Here is a 22884-nt window from a genome sequence, read left to right on the forward strand (position 1 = left end):
AATCCACTGCCGCATTTCTGGTTCAGTTACACCATTACGGGAAACAGCTGAACAAAAGTGAATTACTTCTCCACAGTAATGTGAAGTGAGGAATGAGGAGAGAAAGGTATGGAGAGAGAAAAAGAGTAAAAGGTCATCTTTGGTCCTTTTTTAAAAATACCTGTAAGCAACTCATTTTAGAGTAATATTGAAGGATGATGCCTGGAAGTGTGTTGCCCACTCACGCCCCTCAAGTTGTAGGTGCATAACGCTGAAGAATGCATGGAGTGGAGGGGGTGATGGCGGTGGGAAAGATCAATCAGTAAGGACAGGTTAATGATCAACAGCAAGATCCAAATTAACCTCAAGAAGCTGTCAATATGTAGACGTGTGCTCCATGTAAGGAAACCATATGAAGACAGAATGGGTTCAGAATTGTGTTACGCGAAGTGCAGGGAAGAAATCTATTCCTGATATCAGAGAACATAGTTTAGAGAGTGTAACTTTCAACTGTTTTTTTTTTTCTCCAAGGATGACATTAACAACTTTCTTGTCCCTGTAAACCTTATCCAAGTCCTACTTGCATCATCGGACCCCAATTTACGTGCAGTAATGAGGCTCCCACGGATTTCAAGTGGACTCCAGCCCACCTAGCAGAAGGCTCCAGGTAATATGGTGGTGGGCAGGATCTCAGCAAATATTTTAGCAAGAAGGAAAGACAGAGAGAGAGATAAGAAATTTCACAGATTCAAGGTGCTAGAAAAAAAATGAGTTACAGCAGAAGACCAGGCAGCAATATATTGATGATACATAGAGGAACAGGAGCATGTAAAATGCCAAACTTGAAGTTTAGAAAGGATAAGCATGCAAAGTTCAGAGGAACAATAACCAAAATAGTGTTAATAAAATATAGAGACTAGAAAGGCTGGTGGCTAGACAAGAGCAGGACACCTATCAGATTAATGCATTTCCGTCTGCATCCTATCCAGGAGTGTTAGGAACATGGTAAAAGTGTCACCCCACATGTGGGACAGAATATAATAATGGGTTTTGAGTTTCATTGAGAAGTAATAAAGAGGAAATGAAATGATAGGATTGAAAAATGAAACCAAGCTTCTTGGGGGACTACAGCAATGGAGAGAGATGTATAATTTCCTTCTGAGGCTAGAGGAGATAGTAAGACCAAGAAGTTGATGAATAAAGAACAAAAGATGGAGCCAAAAGCAAGAGGTACCAGCTGGTCAGACTTACAAAGATAGTAAGTAATTAAAGTAGATTTTTTTCCCAAACTCATATCCATAGTGGGTGGGGCTACAATTGCTGAAAGATAAATCACATTAGGAGGCAACACTCTTAACATCCTTAACACAGAGAAATGACATGAAACATACCTTTCTGCTTCAGGAACAGTACAGTTTGCCTCATTACCAGGGGAATAAGATCTCCATTTCCTTTGTCTCGGAGACTAATATTTTAAAAAAGTAATGAATATGGTCACATCTGTACAGTTTAGTTGCATAGAAATCACTTTTATTAAAATTTCTTGAAATTAAAAAAGCTTACTTTGTGAAAAGCCCCATATACAAGAACTTGGATTCTTATAGCATCTTAAATGTAGTAAAACATCCCAAGGCACCTCACAGGAGTGTAATCAGACAAAAACCGACACTGAGCCAGCTAAGTTGACATTAGGTGACCAAAAACTTGATCAAAGGAGGTAGGTTTTCAGAAGCATCTTAAAAAAGGTGAGCACGCTGGAGAGGTTTGGGAGGGAGAGTTGTTTTTATCCATTCATGGGATCTGGCATTGCTGACAAGGGCAGCATTTATTGCCCATTCCTATTTGCCCTGGAGAGGTGGCAGTGAGTTGCCTTCTTGACCTGCTGCAATGAAGAAACAGTTAGATAGGGAGTAATGAGCTGGGTACCTAGGAACTAATGGTGGGGCAAAATAAGTGGGGAATGCACAAGAAGTCAGAAGTGGAGGATGAACAGATTACAAATGGTTACATAGAGGGAGAGGAAAGGCTTGGGAGAGATTTAAACATCATCTTGAGAATTTTATAATCCAAGCTTCGCTGTTCTAGGCACCAATGTACATCACTGAGCCCAGGGATGATGAGAGAATGGGACTTGGTGCGATTTAGGATATGGGCAGCAGAGTTTTGAATGACCTTAGGTTTATGGAGGGTGGAAAATGGCAGGCCAGCTAGGAAAGCATGGAAATAGTATGTAGGTAACTAACGCCTGGACACGATGGGGTTGGGGAGGGGGGGGGGGGGGGGCTGAAAACGCTGCGGTGGTGGGGTAGGGAACAGGCAATTCGATGGAGATGGAAGAAAGCAGTCATGGAGGTGGACAGGAGGCCAGAAATTCAGCACAATGCCAAATAGTCTGGTTCACCCTTAGACAGCCAGTGAGGGGGATGGAATCAGTAGTTAGGGAATGGAGTTTGTGGCAGGGTCTGGAGACAATGGTTTTGGTTTTCCCACTGTTTACTGGAGGAAATTTTGGCTCATCCAAGGCTGGATGTCGAACAAGCAGTTTGGCAATAGAGGCAGCTGAGGGATCAAGAGAGGTGATGGTGAGATATACACTGAGGACACTCAGCTCTATGTGGAACCTGACTGTGTCTTCAGACATTGTTGCCAAGGGCAGCATAAAGATGAGAAATAGGGAGGTGGCCAAAGATAGTCCTTTGGGTAACTCCAGGAGGTAAAAGGCACAGGAGTAGGAAGAGAAGCCATAAGTGGAGATACTCTGGCTCCAATTAGATATGCACTTCCTTAAAGTGCAACATACAAATTGGTTTGGGCTTTTGTTTTATATTTCACTATTTGTAACTACCCCAATAACGGATCAGTTATAACAGATCCCTAAAGAACTCAGAGCTTTAAAATTCATACATCATCCACACACTGAATTCCAGAAAATCTTCCTGTCCATTAAGACTCATTACACTGCTTTGAATGTACCATGAGAATGCTGAGAAATGAAACATCTTCATAGAATAAGACTGTAAGGCAATCTTTTGTTGAAGGGGCCCTAAACTGGATACAATCGAAGAAGATGTGCACCATTGATAAGCTCTCCAGGGTCAGGAATAACAAACCACCACCATATTGGTCACACAGCCATTTCACTATTTTCAAGGGTTGGGTGGGGGGAGGGTGATGGCAGTGCATTGTGATTAGGATTGCAGAACATGGCAAGGCAAATATTTTTTGTGCATTAGTAACAAACTTTTATTATGTAACCCTTCCAGAAGATAAACATCATGTTGCACACAAACCCTTTTGACTGCTGCAATGACAAAAAACTGAACAAAAAGTTACCAAATAATTCAAGGATCAATCCCAGATCTGTGCTGAAGTCGTGGATAAAGATACTACAATTCACCCAGGCACCCTTGCACTATACAGTCAGGATTCCCACTGCTCTTGGCTATCCAATGAACACTGCTCTGTTTCAGATGTGGACATGATCAAGAGGCACTGTGACTCCACAAACAATTGAATAGTGTATCAACAGGGTCACAAATGAAGAATGTCCTCGGGCGAGGTGCCAGAAGGCTACAGCAGTCAGAACTATAGCTTGGAAGAGTTAGGACTCGACATTAATCCCCCATGATGGGTGGAAGAGCGTTGAGGGGGTGGTCAAGATCTGAAATGCACTTAACACAACCCCAACATGGCATGCCCTTGCTATCACTTTTATGGTGGTGGATAACGATGAGTCCGAGAATCTCACTGTGCAGAATGCTTAATGACGCATTCAAACTGGGTTCCTAAAGTGCAACTGTGAACCCAATTTAGAATTAACTGCTGAAAAACGGGTGTCCCGGAAGCCAAGAAACTCAGTGAAATGGAGGTGAGAACTACCAGTTCCCCAAGCTAAGTGGCTCTTTTAATATTCCATGTGGGACAAGAAGAGCAGGTGTGCTCCCCTAGGGCCGTCAAAGAAGCGTTCGGCCTTACCCCAGCTGTTATCGCCAGTCTTCTCCTCCAAGCCTCCCCAATTGCAAACCTCCTCCCCCTAGCTGTCCTGATCATGGACCTCCTAGCCCCTAACCATGCTATTCATCTGACTAGAAGCGGACTAGCAGGCAGACCTACAAGATGCAAATGGGGCTCTGCCATCCTTGTTGGATTCTTCAGACGATTTCAGCCTCAACATCACCACCTCCCCATAAATATCAGGGCCTTAGTGTCAGAGAGGCAAAAGGGCAGAAGAGTGCTCATATTTGTTAATTTAACTTGAGGGTCTTACGATAATATTCCTTTGAGCATTGCCAGTGAGCTTCCTAGCTGAGCAATCAACCTAGCAATGTATCCAAGTTATTTGTTGTTTGGATTAATTTTTTTTTTTGAATAAGCTATTATAAGATTGTAAAATTAATCACAATAAAAGTAGGAATGAAACAGATGAAGACTCACTATTGGAGACTGACTCCAAATTGTTGCTGGGGAAGTGGAGGTCGGGGTGGGGGAGTCCTTGCTGGTCGAGGTGATCCTCCCTTTTGGGAAGCTCTCAGCTTTTCATCATACCTGACAGAAAGATACAGATATGATTAACATATTAGGCTTTTGTAATTACCCCACCACAATCTCCCCTTCAAGTTCCCATTGTTACACTTTCTTAAAAGGAGGATGGGCAGCAAATTTCACAGAGTGCTGCTCTATATACTCAGCCACCAGGAACTGCACCTCCATAAAAGGAGCATACTGCTCCAGTGGCCATTCTTCTTCTACGGAGATGGTCAGCTCCAACTCCATTATCGTGAAAACAATACATCTGTAGAATTAAAATGACAAAACTGTTCCAATGAACACTGCCAAATTCAAATGTAAAATCAGCATTGTGATTTAAAAGCAGTATCACTTATCTCAAGGTTACAAACATGCCCAAACAATACTTCAGGTATAGAATTTAAATGTTTTTTTCAAATAAACTCTTTTCTCAAATAATGAACATATGAATTATTTTAAAGTTGACATTCCAGTGAATTGCCATGCAATATAATATACAAATGTAACAAATAGGCTAGAAGCACAGGCCTGCACCATAGAAACATTATAATGAACAGTGGTTATATTTAATATAGAAAATGACTTCTCTGTTACATGCTGAGGAAAAAGTAACAGCACTACAGTATGAACCTTGTGATCTGATGAAAGGAGTTCACTCTCTGCTTGAAACAGATTTCCATTACAATTTAGTTTAAGTTTAAAAAAGTGGTTAAAAGTTGTTAGAATCATATAAATAACAAAATCATGAATGTGCCATTGCTAGCTCTTCAACTGCAGCTATTTACTCTAATTCTATTTCTCTGCCCTTTTCCTGTATTTGTTTATATTCTCTCATCAAATATGTATCTATCTCCATTTTAAATGATGTTATAATCTCGGTCTGAATTTATGGTAAAGTATTTCAGGTTTGAATAACCCCGTGGTGGAAGGCAGTGGCGGAGGGTGGTGGAATATTCTTCTGATTTCCTCCAGCATTCTTCTAGTGATAGACTAGATTCAAGACTATCTTGCAGTGTCTGACCAACCAATAAAAACAACTATTTGCTACTTTTTCCACTCTAAATATTTCATGATTTTGAAAACCTCTATTAGACCACCCCTTGCCTTCCATACTCCAATGAAAAAACCCTAAATTTTTCAAATCTTTCCTCAGAACTACAATTGCTCCTCCTGCTACCACCTCAGCAAATTTTGTTGTGTCGCTTCCACAGCTCTAATAACATTCCTATTGGGTGTCTAGAACTAGACCCAATGCTCCAAATCTAGTCTGTCCAACGTCTTGTACAAATTCAACATCACTTTCTTGTTCTTGTATTTGAGATCCTTTTGTATAGACCTTAAAGTCTAATTTACCTTTTTATTGACCCAGATTTTGTGGTCAGCAGTGAAGTGATGGCACTCGCTGCTGACATCAAAGATCTAGTGATCTCCATAATGTAGATTTCTCCTGTCCCGATGAGTGTTTGATTCTGGTGCCAACTATAGGGAATCTCCAGCATACAGCAACAGTGATGTCATCAAACAGGCTAAGCAGCTAATCACATTGAGGAATTCTCACAGACAGCAAACCAGGAAGTAAAAATCATTGATCCTTCACTTTTTAATCAATTTATAGGCAGCAAAATGAAGATTGGGACCATAGACAGGGATTAAAGCAGAAGCTGAAATACCAAACAAATTTTAAGATTAAATATAAGTTATGATCATGGAGATTTGATATTCCACAAATATAAAATTAGTTTTTCAGGGCCAGAGACGTTGTTCATCAGTAATTATGAACATAGTACACCATTAAAAATCCAGTTAAACTTCAACAAGGTGTAACAACTTCCCCCCCAAGGGTTTTTACAGTGAGACTAGAAGCGTAAAAGTGGAAGTTCATGTCAATTCAAGTGATTTCAAATGATTTCCATCTACAGGGACTTGAACAGTGCACCCTGTAGAGGAACAGGGAATCACTGACAGTAACCTCTCGATTTCCGCATTGAACTATGCTCGTCCAGACGCCAGACGTTCCTGTAATTTTCACAGTTGTACTGGTGGCAAATGCTGACAATTTCACTGTCATTACAACCACAAAATCTGGGCCAATACCTTTTCTACATACACACCCACCTTGAAAGATCTATGTATCTGCATCTTTGAACCTTTGATCCTGCACTCTTATAAATCATATAATTTATTTTCTCTCAAAATGTATTAATTCACATCTTTCTGCATTGAACTGCAAATACCACCTATCTACCTATTTTGTTAACCTGTCAATACCCTACTGTAATGTTCCAGAGTCTGCATAGCCCCGAGTTTAGTACTAGCACCTTTTTGGATCATCACTCTGGTGCCCAAAATTGTATAAAAAGAATAGGTTCCAGCACAGATCCCTGGAACACAGACGACACAAATCTCACCAACCTGAAACATAACCCTTTACCCCTATTCTTCTTTCTGTTCCTGACTACCTTTCTATCAAGCATATTGCCTCTAATGCCAAAGAGCAGAATTTCCTCCTTCCCTTCAAAATAGTTCCATGGCCTAAGCCCTCCCTGGTTCCAATCTCCTCCAGCCCTACTACGCTCCAAGATATCTGTGCTCCTCCAATTCTGGACTCTTGAGCATTCCCAATTTTTACTGCTCCACCATTGGTGGCTGGGCCTTCGTCTGCCTGGGTCCAAAGCTCTGGAATTTCTTGCTGAAACCTCTTCACCATGGCGGGAAAGAGAGAGAGAGAGAAAGAAAGAGAAAAAGAGAAAGAGAGAAGAGAGAGAAAAAAAAGAAGAAAAAATTTTAAAAAACAGGAGAAACAAAATCATCCACCATTACTTTGAACAGATCATTCCTTAATGGTGATGGAGGTCAATGAACTGGCAGAACAGCTCCCCACCACATTTCATGCTTCCCCTTGACCCCAAAACAGACAGGAAAAAATGCAATGTACTTACGTCCAGAAGTCAAAGTCAGCAGGCAGATTTTTGACAACCACATACAATTTTTATGCATTGCAAAAAAAAAACTCTTGCCTTGCTTCCAGTTCACAATTTAATTCACTTTGACAGATTCCAAAACTCATGCAAACCCAAGCAACTTAAAAACTTTTGTGAAAGCAAAAGCATAATCCTACAATCATACTAACAATACTTCAAACTGTACACATGGTAGCCTCTATAGTCATCTCTAAAACACTCCAAATTTATACACAAATATTTCAACACTAGTTTCAATGTGAGCAGTGATCAGATGTCCTTCATGTGCTGTCATTAATGACAGCACTACAATGGATATCAACTTAAAGATCAAGCTTCCATCATTCCAAAATCTAATACCATTGAGAACAAACACCTTTTCTATTTGTGCATAAAGCACTTTATTGTATTTTTCTTTTCTTCCTAAAAGGTCCAGTAAAAGTTGCAATAAAGTCAGTCCAAGGCCAGCAGATAGATTTTATTGGCTCATGTCATATCTCATAACAGAATTTATCACTTTATTAAAAGTGTTTCCACACGCTATGAAATGTTTACAGTTATTCCACTCAGCGTTACTACGTCGTATATGGCTTTAACAGTCTCAAGGAAGTGCACATCGGAAGCAAGAGATCTTGAGGAACAAAGTTAAATCAAACTATTGTATTTAGTGGCTTTACAATAGCTTGGGCATCTACAAGAGGGACAGCAGATGTCATAAAATCATACAACACAGAAGGTAGTCACTCAGCTTATTATCCCTGCTCTTCGAAAGTGCTATCCAATTAGTTCCATTCCACTGCTCTTTCTCTGTAGCCTTGCAATTTATTCCTTTACAAGTATATATCAAATTCCATTTTGAGAAGTTATTAAATCTGCTTCTACCACCCTCGCATTAAAGCCTGGCTACCCGACCCGAACCCGACTAGACCTGACTACATGTGACGGGTTCTGGTCGGGTCAGGTCTATATTCCTAGTCCAACATTCGGGCTCGGGTCGGGTCAGGCCAGGCTGGACAGGGCTGCCTCCGGGAACTCAAGGGATAAGGCTCACTCATGATTCCCCACAACTCCATCTGCAGTAATAGCCTGCTACTGAAACAGATGAACAGGATCACAAGTATTACCATTTGGACAAGGTAGAGCATAATACCATGTTTGATAAATTAAATTTATTGCGATATTCGGGTTGGGTCCGGCACGAAAATAAATTAGAGGACGCGGGCCCGGGTCAGGTTCGGGCTGGCTGTGGTTAGGTTGCGCCCGGGTCGGGTTTCAATTTTATATCAGAGCAGGCCTTAACCTCGCATGCGGTGCATTCCAGATCCATCATAACCAGTTACATAAAAAATCATCATCCTAGCACTGGCTCTTCTGCCATATAGCTTAAATGTGTGTCCTCTGGTTACCAACTCTCCTGCCATGGAAAAACAGTTTTTCTATCTAAACCTCTCAATTTTAAACACCTCTACTAAGTCTCCCCTTAACTTTCCTTGCTTTAAAGAAAACAATCACAGCTTCTCCAGTCTTTCCTTAGAAATCAAGTCCCTCAACCCGGTACTATTCTAGTAAATCTCCTCTGTACCCTCTCCAAGGCTGTGACATCCTTCCTAAAGTGTGGTACCCAGAATATTCCAACAAAGGCCTAACCAGTAATTTATAAATATTTAGCATGCCTTTCTTGCTTTTGTACTCTATGCCTCCATTTATAAAGCCAAAGATTGTATATACTTAAAAAAAAAACACACTACATTTTTATTTAATAAAAATTAAGTGTTACCATATAAAAGATTTATATATTTTACATATTCAGAAATATTAGAAATTATGAAGGGAGGGAATTGAAATAGTGAACTCACCTATTTGTTACAATTTCTCTACACAAAGTCATGTGAATGTGCTACTTTGATTTGTTATGCCTTTGGAAGCGCTAGATGCTTGTTAACTTAGGTTCCGTGTCAGTGATAATGGGATTAACATTCAGCAGGGATATAAAACCAGCAGTAGCACATTGAAAGCAGGCTATATTATGGGTGGCCAATGCACAAGTTGCCTGATCTTCCTTTCCATTGAGCAACTGACCTGATATCACCGCTTCTAAGACCTCGTTGAATTTCAAATTTCCACCCAACACCTTTATTTTCTACTTTAAAATTGGGAAAAACACAATTGACCACGCACAGTATGGTCCATGTATATCAGACACTTTTCTATAGAATTTTTTTTCTGTACCTAGTTTCTGTCCTATTTTTCCCTCCCCCAGAGGTGCCAACTTACCTTGCAGTATGACTCCAAGTGTTGCCAGCCACCCACCAGCAGGTAAGAGGATCTTCATGTACCAGCCTAGACAGCAAGGTTTCATCAGTCGATTCAACTGTGGAGGATGCCACAGTTGAGTTTCATCCAGAGTTCTGCACTTTGCAGTGGGCGTTACTGTTAAGTACCGGGAATAAGAACCTGGCTAATGTTTTCCCTTCTCTGGCTCAGAGCAGCCAAGGCCATTTCCAGTGCCACACTGTTGGACCAAATGTGATCATCTAACTCAGCACAGACAAACAATATAGAAGTTGAAGCCTTCCTGAGTCATTTCTGCTGGCACTGGTAATTGATATTTATAGTCAGTTCCACACGAAGCACTGCACAAGGAACATAGGAGCAGGAGTAGACCATTCAGCCCATCATGCCTGCTCCTCCATTCAATACGATCACAGCTGATCATCCACTTCAATGCCTTTTTCCCCCCACACTATCCCCTCATTCCTTTATGTCATTGGTATTTAGAAATCTGTCAATCTCTGCTTTAAACATGCTCAATAACTGAGCTTCCACAGCCCTCAGGAGTAGAGAATTCCAAAGATTCACAACCTTCTGAGTAAAGAAATTTCTTCTCATTTCTCTCCTAAGTGACTTCCCCCTTATTTTGAAATTGTGTCCCCTGGTTCTAGACTCCCCAACCAAGGGAAACATCTTAGCTGCATCTACCCTGCCTATCCCTTGAAATATTTTGTAGATTTCAATCAGGTCACCTTTCATTCTTCGAAACTCTAGCGAATACAGGCCCAGTTCCCCAGTCTATCTTCATAGGACAATCCTGCCATCCCAGGAACATGTCTGATGAACCTTCATTCCACTCCCCCTATGGCAATAATATCCTTCCTAAAGTAAGGGGACCAAAACTGCACACAGTACTCCAGGTGCAGTCTAACCAAGTTTCTGTACAATTGAAGCAAAACTCCACTATCATATTCTGTTTTAAAATTAAGAGCTTAAGATTCTGCTGTTACATCACTGAATTACAATGAGTAGCAGGAAAAATAAAAATGTTATATCTCAGAGGGCTTGAAGTTTAGAGCACTTGAAAGGGAATGCAAAAACAGTGAAGTGATAAGCCATAGTAATTTAATAAAAATGGAGGAATTAGTTTACCATTGGAGAGCTGTAAAAAGATGAAAGATAATAAATTATATAGCTTTTTTCTTCTGAATTTCAGTTCAACAATTTCATTATGTACAAATTTATATACTAGTGAGTCAGTTGCTCCAGTGGGAGAACAGGTTGGGAATCTCAGCAGCCTTAAGTGAGAGTTTTACCCATTCTCAGTTGGACACTGGATCAAATGCCCCCAGCAATAGGATATTTCAATTTCAGGCAACAGGTGACAAAAGCAAGAGAGGAAAGCCCGAGATTAAATCCTCCTTCCTCATACAGTGTCTCTTGTTAGCCTATCATGCAATAACAATGACAGAACTACAGTTCATGCGTTTTAATAATATAGGAGATGTAAAGGGAAAAAAAAGACACCTACATACATTTCTATACAAAAACAATCTGTGCATTTGAACATAATCACGATACATACCTGATTACTTCTGAAGGGATGATGAGCTGATCATGGTTCAGATGTTCTCTTAGTTCACTTAAGTAATTTACATATATGACCTTCTTTCCAAATTTATGACTAAAAGAAAATTGGACAATGGATTAGAAAATTTTAAAAGTGCCCTTTCTGGAAGATAAATTTCAAAATCTATACATTGCAAATCAAAATTTTGTACTTATTTCTAATATCAGCTCGAGCAAGAATGCTTTTGTAGATGGGGATCATTTTATTCCAATAAAAATACTTAGGGAAGGCAATTTTAGAAGTGGGTGCACTGTACATCATGCAGGAGGTTTCTTTGCTAGTGGTGTTTGGAGGCTTAACATTTCCGGAAATAATTTCTTCTACTTGCAGTATTTCAGTAGAGTTGTTTTACAGATAAAGAAATTGTTTATGGTGTATAAACAGTTTTATTACATGCAAAAACAAAAGCAATTAAAAACACAAAAGATGCTCCTGATAGCTCTGAGAGTTTATCTAGTGAGTAGCTGAGCACGTAAACCAGCCAACCCTCAACCTCAGCCAGCCATACAGCCAACCACCAGAAGCCACCCACCAATTCCCACCACCCAGCCACCCATTGGAAGCCAACTAACGACAACCAGCCATCAGCCAAATCACAGCCAACCGAAACAGTAGAAGTCAATCACCACATGCCCCTCACTTGCCACCAGCCAAAGATCAGAAGCCACCCATCTACAGCTACCAGCCAGTCAGCCAGCCCTTTCTTCAAACCAGCCTGCAGCCCGTTACTAATTCACAGCTACACTCAGTTCTCAGCCAGTCTCCAGCAGCCAAACAACTGTCCCAGTTTACAATATTGGGCATTGGACAGCAAAAAAGAAGCCTGTGGAATTGAGAACAGAATGGGAGAAAGACAGCTAGCAGAAATCAAGATGGTTGGAGGAAACTAGGAGAAATGCCAGAATTGGGAGTAAGGGTATGGACTGGAGTATGAAAGTAACATGCCAAATCATGGAAGGGGTAGAAAGATAAAAAGGGAGCACTGCCAGAATTGGAAAGGGGGGGGGGGCGGAAAGGAGACATGAGTTTTCAAAGCCATGAATGGGGTACAGGGGGAAAAAAGAGGAGAATTCAGAAGTAAGGGACAGGAACAAGGTGGGGGAGAAAAAGAAAAAAAACTCAAAAATGAGAGAACAGAAGTGGGAGTGGGAGAGGCACCTGTACCAGCACACAGTCATCTGACTATTTAGTTTAGTTTAGAAATACAGCACTGAAACAGGCCCTTCGGCCCGAGTCTGTGCCGACCATCAACCACCCATTTATACTAATCTCATATTCCTACCACATCCCCACCTGTCCCTATATTTCCCTACCACCTACCTACACTCGGGGCAATTGCTAATGGCCAATTTACCTATCAACCTGCAAGTCTTTGGCACATGGGAGGAAACCGGAGCACCCGGAGGAAACCCACGCAAACACAGGGAGAACTTGCAAACTCCACACAGGCAGTACCCAGAATTGAACCCGGGTCGCTGGAGCTGTGAGGCTGCGGTGCTAACCACTGCGCCGCCCTATTGTTATAGAAACTTTGAGATGTTTCACCTGCCACCATAACAGTGTTGTATAAATTTAAACTTATTTTAAAACGCAAGCCTGCAGTGACGTTGCTTCTTGTGTTCCCGATTCTGGCAGCAATTGTTGCTTGACCCCATGAGAAAAGTGACTGAGGCAGCCAAAAAAATGAACAATTTGGCTTCAAAAATCTAACGTGGGTATACACTCAACTACATTTTTTTTTAAAAAGAGATACAGCACTGAAACAGGCCCTTCGGCCCACCGAGTCTGTGCCGACCAACAACCACCCATTTATACTAACCCTATAGTAATCCCATATTCCCTACCTATACTAGGGGCAATTTACAACAGCCAATTTACCGAGCACCTGCAAGTCTTTGGCGGTGGGAGGAAACCGCAGCACCCGGCCAAAAGCCACGCGGTCACAGGGAGAACTTGCAAACTCCGCACAGGCAGTACCTAGAATCGAACCCGGGTCCCTGGAGCTGTGAGGCTGCAGTGCTAACCACTTAAGATCTTAGTATGCTAATGAGTTAAGTACCATGTGATTCGGAGCCAGAGTGACTACCTGTAACACCTAGAGGCAGGTCCTGTAAATTGTTAACTGTACTGTATAATAGTTTAGCTGTGATAAACCTGTTTGAGATCTTCAACCAATGGGATTCCACGCATCTCATTTATGTTGCATCAGACAACATAAAAATAATTCATTACACATTGGGCCAGGAAAATGCAGCCCGTTGAAGACAGGCTGGCAAATTGGCAGCAGAAGGCATCGGGAGAGGAGCTCAACATTTTCCTGCCGTCATGCCATATTGCCAGCGGCAGGAAAGTTGGCTACTTGGCTGCCCAATTGATCTATTTGAGTGGCCAATTAATGACCAGTTCCCGCCTCCGCAGGCACTTTGCCTGTGTTAGAAGGGCCTGCTGCTCTCCTGGCAGCCTACTAGCAAGTTCTGAGGGTCCTCCTTTATGGGGACTTCATGGCCCACAGAGGGACCCCCTGATGGCAATGGCTGCCCTCGCAGCAATGCACCATCAGTACTCAACAACACCTGCAATCGCCAGGCCTGCCTTCCTGACCCCGGCTGCCCCTAACCACACTTATCCCTCTTCACGGGCAGCCCACCAATGAGGTGCCCGCTCCCTCGTATTGCAGCTAGGCACTGTTGAATTACTGGCCCTCTGATTGGGCCGGCAGCTCTTGGGGACATGCTGCTGTCCTTAATTGGCCACCACCAACATGCCGCCCCAGCAATCAATGGTAGGACCTCCCATCAGCCACAAAATTCAGCCCATTGTCTCGGACAGGAATCAGACATCTTGTCTCACTATTCATCTTTCATTTGCTCTCTTATGGGTCTGAGCAAGTGTAATTACAGGCCATTTCACAAAACACACCTTATAAGTGGCTTGAAAATATTCCAAAGAATTCGGATAAAGTTTGTTGGGTGCACAACATAAAGGGCTTTGAGATTTTTCTTGTATCTAAAAAAAGGAAAAAACATTTTTGAATTAAAAGGAGCTGAAAAACACCCATTAACTTATCTTATGTAAGTGTCAAATCATTGCATTAGACCGGATGTCCTTGGAGCCAAGGGAATCCTAGATTCAGTGAAAATTGAAAAGTACATTTCATTACCACCAGATAACGATCAGGAGAATCAATCCAGAGGCATCATGACCAGTCTTAGATAACTCAGCCCAGCCTATCGATGGATCGGATTTTCCTGGTCGGTATGGGTTAGTTGCATACTACTGAGTGCATTTACCAACAGAAATATTGGGAAGCTAAGCAGCACAATTTAACCAATGGCCAATACAGGCGTACTTTGTCATGAACGTGTAATGTGACTACAATCTCCCTTTGTTCAAAGCATACAAGGAAACCACATGACATTTCAGTGTTGTCAAGAACTGTCCATACACAATTCCTCACTCCTTTGAATATATATTAAATACATGTATAGAAACTGTGATCTGTCAATATCAAAGATCCTCTTCAAAACTCCAAGCATTATCCCCTAAAACTTACTATAGAAAAAATATTAGGCTTTCATTGTTCATAATTTTTCACTATAGCTTCATGTTTACAGGCTGTTGTTGTCTGATATAACAGACTTCAGGAAAAAAGAAAATATTTTAGTGGACTTCTGATTTATGAAACAGCAACAATGTCAAGATTTATCTTTGAGGCCCAGCATCGATATAAACACCTTGGATGATATTACTAATTTTGGACTGAGTATGGTCAGATCCATAGGGGAAAAAAAATAATAAACTCCACAAAAATGTCAATTAGAGCAGCTAGGGAAAGTTTTCTAAAACATTTTCGACCTCACAACACAAACATATTTGCAGTGTTTTCTGGATCATTGCTTCAAACCATCAGCTTCCAAAGTAATTTTCTGCCACTTTGCATTTTTTAAAAAGCCAATTTTTGGAAGAATAAAAAGTTTTATAATGCAAGTTAGAAAATACAAACCAGCAAAATTCTTAGGATCCCTCGTGGCAAAACAAAATGCAATGGTACAAGTAGTATTTTTGCTCAAAACAGGCAGAGACAAATAATTCAAAGCACTTGACATGCAAAGGACACCATTGTTCAATGGGAAAAAGAAATCTTAGTAGACCTTGCCAACTGGCAAAGTTTTCTTCTCAATGTTAGAATCCTTGTCCCAGTCACAACTCATGTCATTTACTGTATTTTAAACTGGGGGCAAACAAGTAGTACAGAAAAAAAAATAATGCACAATGGATCCATCAGCAGCTGAAAAGGGAAGTTAGGTAAATACTTTGGGTGGAAACTGCTCATTACAAGTGTTTCAAGTGAAAGTTTGGCCCAATGGTAGAATTCTTGTCAGAATCAAAAGATCGTTGGTTCAAATCCCACTCCAGAAATTGAGGACATAACCTAGGACATTCATTGTAGTACTGAAGGAGTGCATCAATGCTGGAGATGCTGTTTTGCAGATGCTACATTAATCCAAGGTCCTGTCTGAATATTCCAGGTGGACATGAACGATCCTTTGGCACTACTCAAGGAAGAGCAGGTGAGTCCCCTCAGTGTTCCGCACAACATTCATCCCTCAATCAACACCTCCAAAGACTGACTAAATGGTTAATCATGCCATTGTTATTTGTGGGACCTTGCTGTTAGATTTAGATTTATTAACGAATCATGAGCCAGATTAAATTAATAGCCTAACTTTGCATGAACATTTAAGAGAGATTATGATGTGATAAGAATTCAACGGAGTGCTTGAAAGGGAGAAACGCGAAACAGCTAAAATTTTAGATTTAGGTAAGGCTGACTATGAGGAGACAGAGACTGTCCACAGTAAACTGGGAAAATCTATCAATGGGTAAAAAGGCAGCAGTTCATTGGGAGGTGTTCAAAACAGAATGTGTGATACAGAACGAGTTTATACCCAAGGGGCAAGAGCTTTACTTGCCAAAGAAAATGATCATAGATGACTAAAGAGGCAAGAGACAACATTAAAACTAAACAAAAAAGCATACAAAAATGCAAACCTTTTTTTACAATTGCATTAGAAAAAAAAAGAGGGTGGTCAGGAGCAATGTGGGCCCCTTGAAAACTGATAATGGTGATATTGTCAATGAAAATAAAGAAATGGCGGGCATGAAATGAAAACTCTGCATCAGTATTTACTGAAGAGGAAGAGGTCAGCATGCTAGACATCCCAAGGAAACTAATGTGGAATTGGAACAGGGATTCACCAGAATTAACGTAAGCATAGTAACAGCAATGAAGAAAACAATGGCAATAAAGGGTGACATCCCCAGGACCAAATGGTTTCCATCGCAGGGTTTTAAAGAAAGGGGATGAGAACATTGCCGATGCCCTAACTATAATCTTCCAAAATTCTACCAATTTGGGAACTATTCCTTTAGACTGGAAAATTGCACAAGTCACTCTGCTATTTAAGAAAGGCAAAAGAGTGAAAACAGCAAATTCTAGTCCAGTTAGCCCAACATCTGTTGTCAGAAATAACCAGAGTTGATAATTAAGGATAGGGTGACTGAACACCTTTAAAATTTTCAGCTGATCAGGGAGAGCCAGCGTGAATTTGTAAAGAGGAGGTCATGCCCAACAAGCCTCACTGAAGTTTTGAAGAGGTGACTAAAGTAGTGGACAAGGGAATGTCTACAGATGTTATTTATGTGGACTTAGAGAAGGCATTTTATAAAGGCCCTCTTAAGAGATTGTTACTAAAGTTGAAGTTCATGGAATTGAAGACAACCTATTGATCTGGTTAGGAAATTGGTTGAATGGCAGGAGACAGAGAGTAGGAATAATGGGCAAGTACTCCAATCGGCAGGATAAGACTAACGGTATCCTGCAAAGATCTGTGTTGGGGTATCAACTATTCACCATACTCATCAACGACTCAACATAGGGGGAACTAGTAAATAAGGCCAGTAAGACTAAGAGGAAGAGCAGGCTGGGAGATGTTGCGGAGCACAGCAGGACTGGTGGTCTGAAGTGCATTTGTTTCAATGCAAGAAGTATAACAGGTAAGGCAGATGAACTTAGAACTTGGATTAGTACTTGGAACTATGATGTTGTTGCTATTAGAGACTTGGTTGAGGGAAGGACAGGATTGGCAGATAAATGTTCCAGGATTTAGAAGCTTCAGGCGGGATAGAGGGGGATGTAAAAGGGGTGGGGAGTTGCATTACTGGTTAAGGAAAATATCACAGCTGTACTGCAGGAAGACACCTCAGAGGGGTCGTGCAGCGAGGCAATATGGGTGGAGCTCAGGAATAGGAAGGGTACAGTCACGATGTTGAGGGTTTTCTACAGGCCTCCCAACAGCCAGCAGGAGGTAGAGGAGCAGATATGTAGACAGATATTGGAAAGATGTAAAAGGTAACAGGGTTGTAGTGGTGGGTGATTTTAACTACCCCAATATTGACTGGGACTCACTTAGTGCTAGGCGCTTGGATGGGGCAGAATTTGTAAGGAGCATCTAGGAGGGCTTCTTGAAACAATATGTAGATAGTCCAACTAGGGATGGGGCCATACTGGACCTGGTATTGGGGAATGAGCCTGGCCAGGTGGTCGAAGTTTCAGTAGGGGAGCATTTCAGGAACAGTGACCATAATTCCATAAGTTTTAAGGTACTTGTGGATAAGGATAAGAGTAGTCCTCGGGTGAAGGTGCTAAATTGGGGGAAGGCTAATTATAACAATATTAGGCAGGAACTGAAGAATTTAGATTGGGGGCGGCTGTTTGAGGGCAAATCAACATCTGACATGTGGGAGTCTTTCAAACGTCAGTTGATTAGAATCCAGGACCGGCATGTTCCTGTGAGGAAGAAGGATAAGTTTGGCAAGTTTCGGGAACATTGGATAACGCGGGATATTGTGAGCCTAGTCAAAAAGAAAAAGGAAGCATTCGTAAGGGCTGGAAGGCCAGCAACAGATGAATCCCTTGAGGAATATAAAGACAGTAGGAAGGAACTTAAGCAAGGAGTCAGGAGGGCTAAAAGGGGTCAGGAAAAGTCATTGGCAAACATTGGGCAGCACAGTGGCAGGCACCACAGCCTCACAGCTCCAGGGACCCGGGTTCAATTCTGGGTACTACCTGTGCGGAGTTTGCAAGTTCTCCCTGTGACCGTGTGGGTTTTCGCCGGGTGCTCCGGTTTCCTCCCACAGCCAAAGACTTGCAGGTGATAGGTAAATTGGCCATTGTAAATTGCCCCTAGTGTAGGTAGGTGGTAGTGAATTTGGGATTACTGTAGGGTTAGTATAAATAGGTGGTTGTTGGTCGGCACAGACTCGGTGGGCCGAAGGGCCTGTTTCAGTGCTGTATCTCTAAATAAAAAATAAAATCAAAATCCCAAGGCTTTTTATACGTATATCAAGAGCAAGAGGGTAACTAGGGAAAGGGTTGGCCCACAAGGACAGAGAAGGGAATCTATGTGTGGAGCTAGAGGAAATGGGTGAGGTACTAAATGAGTACTTTGCATCAGTATTCACCAAAGAGAAGGACTTGGTGGATGATGAGCCTAGGGAAGGGAGTGTAGATAGTCTCAGTCATCTCATTATCGAAAAGGAGGTGGTGGTGGTGGGTGTCTTGCAAAGCATTAAGGTAGATAAGTCCCCAGGGCCTGATGGGATCTACCCCAGGATACTGAGGGAGGCAAAGGAAGAAATTGCTGGGGCCTTGACAGAAATCTTTGCATCTTCATTGGCTAAAGGTGAGGTCCCAGAGGACTGGAGAATAGCCAATGTTGTTCCTTTGTTTAAGAAGGGTACAGTGGCACAGTGGTTAGCACCGCAGCCTTACAGCTCCAGGGACCCGGGTTCAATTCTGGGTACTGCCTGTGCAGAGTTTGCAAGTTCTCCCTGTGACCGCGGGGGTTGTCACCAGGTGCTCCGGTTTCCTCCCACTGCCAAAGACTTGCCGGTGATAGGCAAATTGGCCATTGTAAATTACCCCTAGTGTAGGTAGGTGGTAGGGAATATGGGATTACTGTAGGGTTAGTATAAATGGGTGGTTCTTGGTCAGCACAGACTCGGTGGGCCGAAGGGCCTGTTTCAGTGCTGTATCTCTAAATAAATAAATGGGTAGCAAGGATAATCCAGGAAATTATAGGCCGGTGAGCCTTCCGTCAGTGGTAGAGAAATTAGTAGAAAAGGATTCTTCGGGACAGGATTTACTTCCATTTGGAAACAAACGAGCTTATTAGCGAGAGGCAGCATGGTTTTGTGAAGGGGAGGTCGTGTCTCACTAATTTGATTGAGTTTTTTGAGGAAGTGACGAAGATGATTGATGAAGGAAGGGCAGTGGATGTTATCTATATGGACTTCAGTAAAGCCTTTGACAAGGTCCCTCATGGCAGACAGGTACAAAAAGGTGAAGCTGGCAAGATGGATACAGAACTGGCTCTGTCATAGAAGACAGAGGGCAGCAGTGGAAGGGTGCTTTTCTGAATGGAGGGATGTGACTAGTGGTGTTCCGCAGGGATCAGTGCTGGGACCTTTGCTCTTTGTGGTATATATAAATGATTTGGAGGAAAATGTAGCTGGTCTGATGAGTAAGTTTGCGGACGACACAAAGGTTGGAGGAGTTGCGGATTGTCAGAGCACACAGCAGGATATAGATCGGTTGGAGACTTGGTGGAGAAATGGGAAATGGAGTTTAATCCAGACAAATGTGAGGTAATGCATTTTGTAAGGTCGAATGCAGGTGGGAAGTATACAGTAAATGGCAGAACCCTTAGGAGTATTGATGGGCAGAGAGATCTGGGCATACAGGTCCACAGGACACTGAAAGTGGCAACGCAGGTGGATAAGATAGTCAAGAAGGCATACGGCATGCTTGCCTTCATCGGTCGGGGCATAGAGTATAAAAATTGGCAAGACATGCTGCAGCTATACAGAACTTTAGTTAGGCCACACTTAGAATATTGCCTACAATTCTGGTCGCCACACTACCAGAAGGACGTGGAGGCTTTGGAGAGGGTACAGAAGAGGTTTACCAGGATGTTGCCTGGTCTGGAGGGCATTAGTTATGAGGAGAGGTTGGATAAACTCGGATTGTTTTCACTGGAACGACGGAGGTGGAGGGGCGACATGATAGAGGTTTACAAAGTTATGAGCGGCATGGACAGAGTAGATAGTCAGAAGCTTTTTCCCAGGATGGAAGAGTCAGTTACTAGGGGACATAGGTTTAAGGTGAGAGGGGCAAAGTTTAGAGGGGATGTGCGAGGCAAGTTCTTTACACAGAGGGTGGGGAGTGCCTGGAATTTGCTGCCGGGGGAGGTGGTGGAAGCAGGTACGATAGCGACGTTTAAGAGGCATCTTGACAAATACATGAATAGGATGGGGATAGAGGGATACGGTCCCTGGAAGTGCAGAAGGTTTTAGTTTAGGCAGGCATCAAGATCGGCGCAGGCTTGGAGGGCCAAATGGCCTGTTCCTGTGCTGTACTGTTCTTTGTTCTTTGACTCAAGATGATAGGATAGAAAGTCACATATGACACAAAGATATTGTAAACAGTGTAGATGGAAGTGTAAAATTATGAAGAGTTATTGATAGATTAAGTGAATTGGCAAAACTGTGGCAAATGAATTTCAATGTAGACCAATTTGAGGTTATCAGTTTTGGGCCTAAAATGGATAGAACAGGGTACTTTCCAAATGAGGAAAAAACTAGAAACTGTGGACTTGGAGGTTTAAATACATAGATCATTAAAATGTCATGAACAGGTATAGAAAGTATTCAAAAAGGCTAATGGAATGGTGGCCTTTATATCTAAAGGACTAGAATACAAGAGGGTAGAAGTCATGCCTAAGCGACACAAACTCCTGGTTAGACCACACCTGGAGCAGTTCTGGGCACCACAGCTTAGGAAGAATATATTGGCCTTGGAGTGAATGCAGCACAGGTTTACTTGAATGATACTTGGATTCCAAGGGTTAAATTACAAAGAGAGATGACACAAACTAGCATTGCATTCCCTGGAATTTAGAAAGTTAAAGGTGATTTGATTGAAGATATTAAGGGGAACAGCTAGGTTAGATAGTGAGAAAGTATTTCCACTGATTGGGGAGTCTAGGAGTAGGGTCAGGACTTCCAGAAGTGAGATTAGGAAGCATTTCTACATGCAAAGAGTGGTAGAAATTTGGAACTCTCCTGCACAAATGACAACTAATGCTAGACCAATTGTTAATTTTAAATCAGGGATTGAAGATATCTTTGACTAACAAAAATCTAAGGGAAATGGGGCAAAGGCAGGTATGTGGATTTAGGTCACAGCAGGTATGTGGATTTAGGTCACAGATCAGCCATGATCTCACTGAATGGCGAAACAGGCTTGAGGGGCTAAATGGCTTCTGTTCCTATTTCCCCATGTGCAAATTAGCTGCTGTATTCGCCTACAGAACAACAGTGACTGCATCTGAAAAACAATTCATTGACTGCGAAGTACTTCGGGAGATCTATGGGATGGGAAAGATGATGCATATAAATGCAAGTTCATGCCATTTCATTTTTCTCCTATATTAGACATCTGATTTGTACATTTTAAACTGGCCTTGGCTTTTCTTTAGTCAGCACTAAACATTCTGGGGAGTTGTACAGTCAAAGCCCAAGGTCCTGTTACTTTGTAGCAGCAGAAATATGCATTTGCTGCTAGCATTTGTTTATAATAACAGCCTCACCTACTTATTTCCCAGAAAAGTGAAAACTCAGTTTTTCCACTGGGCTCCTGATCCACTCCTAGAACAATGACCTTCTGCGTTTCTCTGCTGAAACCAGTAAGTGTAATGTGACAACATGCTTGCATTGATAAGATAGTATATGAGCATGGCAATGCACGCAACTAATTCAGCATTAACTTCTGTGGAAAATCCAATATGTGCAGTTGTGCCACAAAGTGATATTTCCAGGCCTAACCATGAAGTGGTCTCCAATGGGCTGATATGGAGACCAGAATCAGGCAACAGTGCGACTGCAAGTGGATGATGCAAAGTACTTGCTCACCCAAAATGGAAAACAAACAAAGTATTCTCTTTATCCAAATAAATGATTTGGAATGCATAGATAATCAAATTGGTACCTTAATACCATTTACTAGCAAAGAATGACCCAGTTTGACTAATTAGGAAGAAATTGCCTTACTTTCTGTCAAATTCCTTGTAGGCATTCTGTAGCCAACTTAAAGATGGTTTGTTGCTGCTCTTGAGCCCATAGTGAAAGTAAACAAGAATGTAATCGCTCTCAACATACTGGTCCAGTGTGTACTTCAGGTATCTGGATAGGTTGGGGGAAAGCAAAGCAAATTATTTAAACATCGATGAAAAAGTCATGGCTACTCTTGCAGGTGTTTGAAATTTAAGCCACTCTTAAATCTGTACAAGACCCACTTTGACCAGAGATATAGTGCCAGAAACTGATATTGATTATATTAGAAAACAGAGTGTACATTTCAATATATACATTTACAAGGCATTGACAGAGATTATC

At 41.8% G+C, this 22884-nt stretch overlaps 1 protein-coding gene across 6 annotated transcripts in view; it reads right to left on the bottom strand.

Annotated features, from left to right (window-relative positions):
- LOC137379671 (rho GTPase-activating protein 8-like) overlaps nt 1–22884 on the bottom strand; it is an 86999-nt gene that overhangs the window by 18740 nt on the left and 45375 nt on the right. For all 6 annotated transcript variants that reach the window (XM_068050849.1, XM_068050846.1, XM_068050845.1 and 3 more), the window contains 5 exons: nt 22540–22671; nt 14287–14373; nt 11323–11421; nt 4414–4524; nt 1371–1444 (listed from right to left, as the gene is read on the bottom strand). In XM_068050849.1, coding sequence (XP_067906950.1) covers nt 1371–1444; nt 4414–4524; nt 11323–11421; nt 14287–14373; nt 22540–22671 — 503 coding nt within the window. The remainder of the gene's footprint in view (nt 1–1370; nt 1445–4413; nt 4525–11322; nt 11422–14286; nt 14374–22539; nt 22672–22884) is intronic.

The sequence above is a fragment of the Heterodontus francisci genome, chromosome 18 (genome assembly GCF_036365525.1).
Source record: "Heterodontus francisci isolate sHetFra1 chromosome 18, sHetFra1.hap1, whole genome shotgun sequence".
NCBI classification, from domain to species: Eukaryota; Metazoa; Chordata; class Chondrichthyes; order Heterodontiformes; family Heterodontidae; genus Heterodontus; species Heterodontus francisci.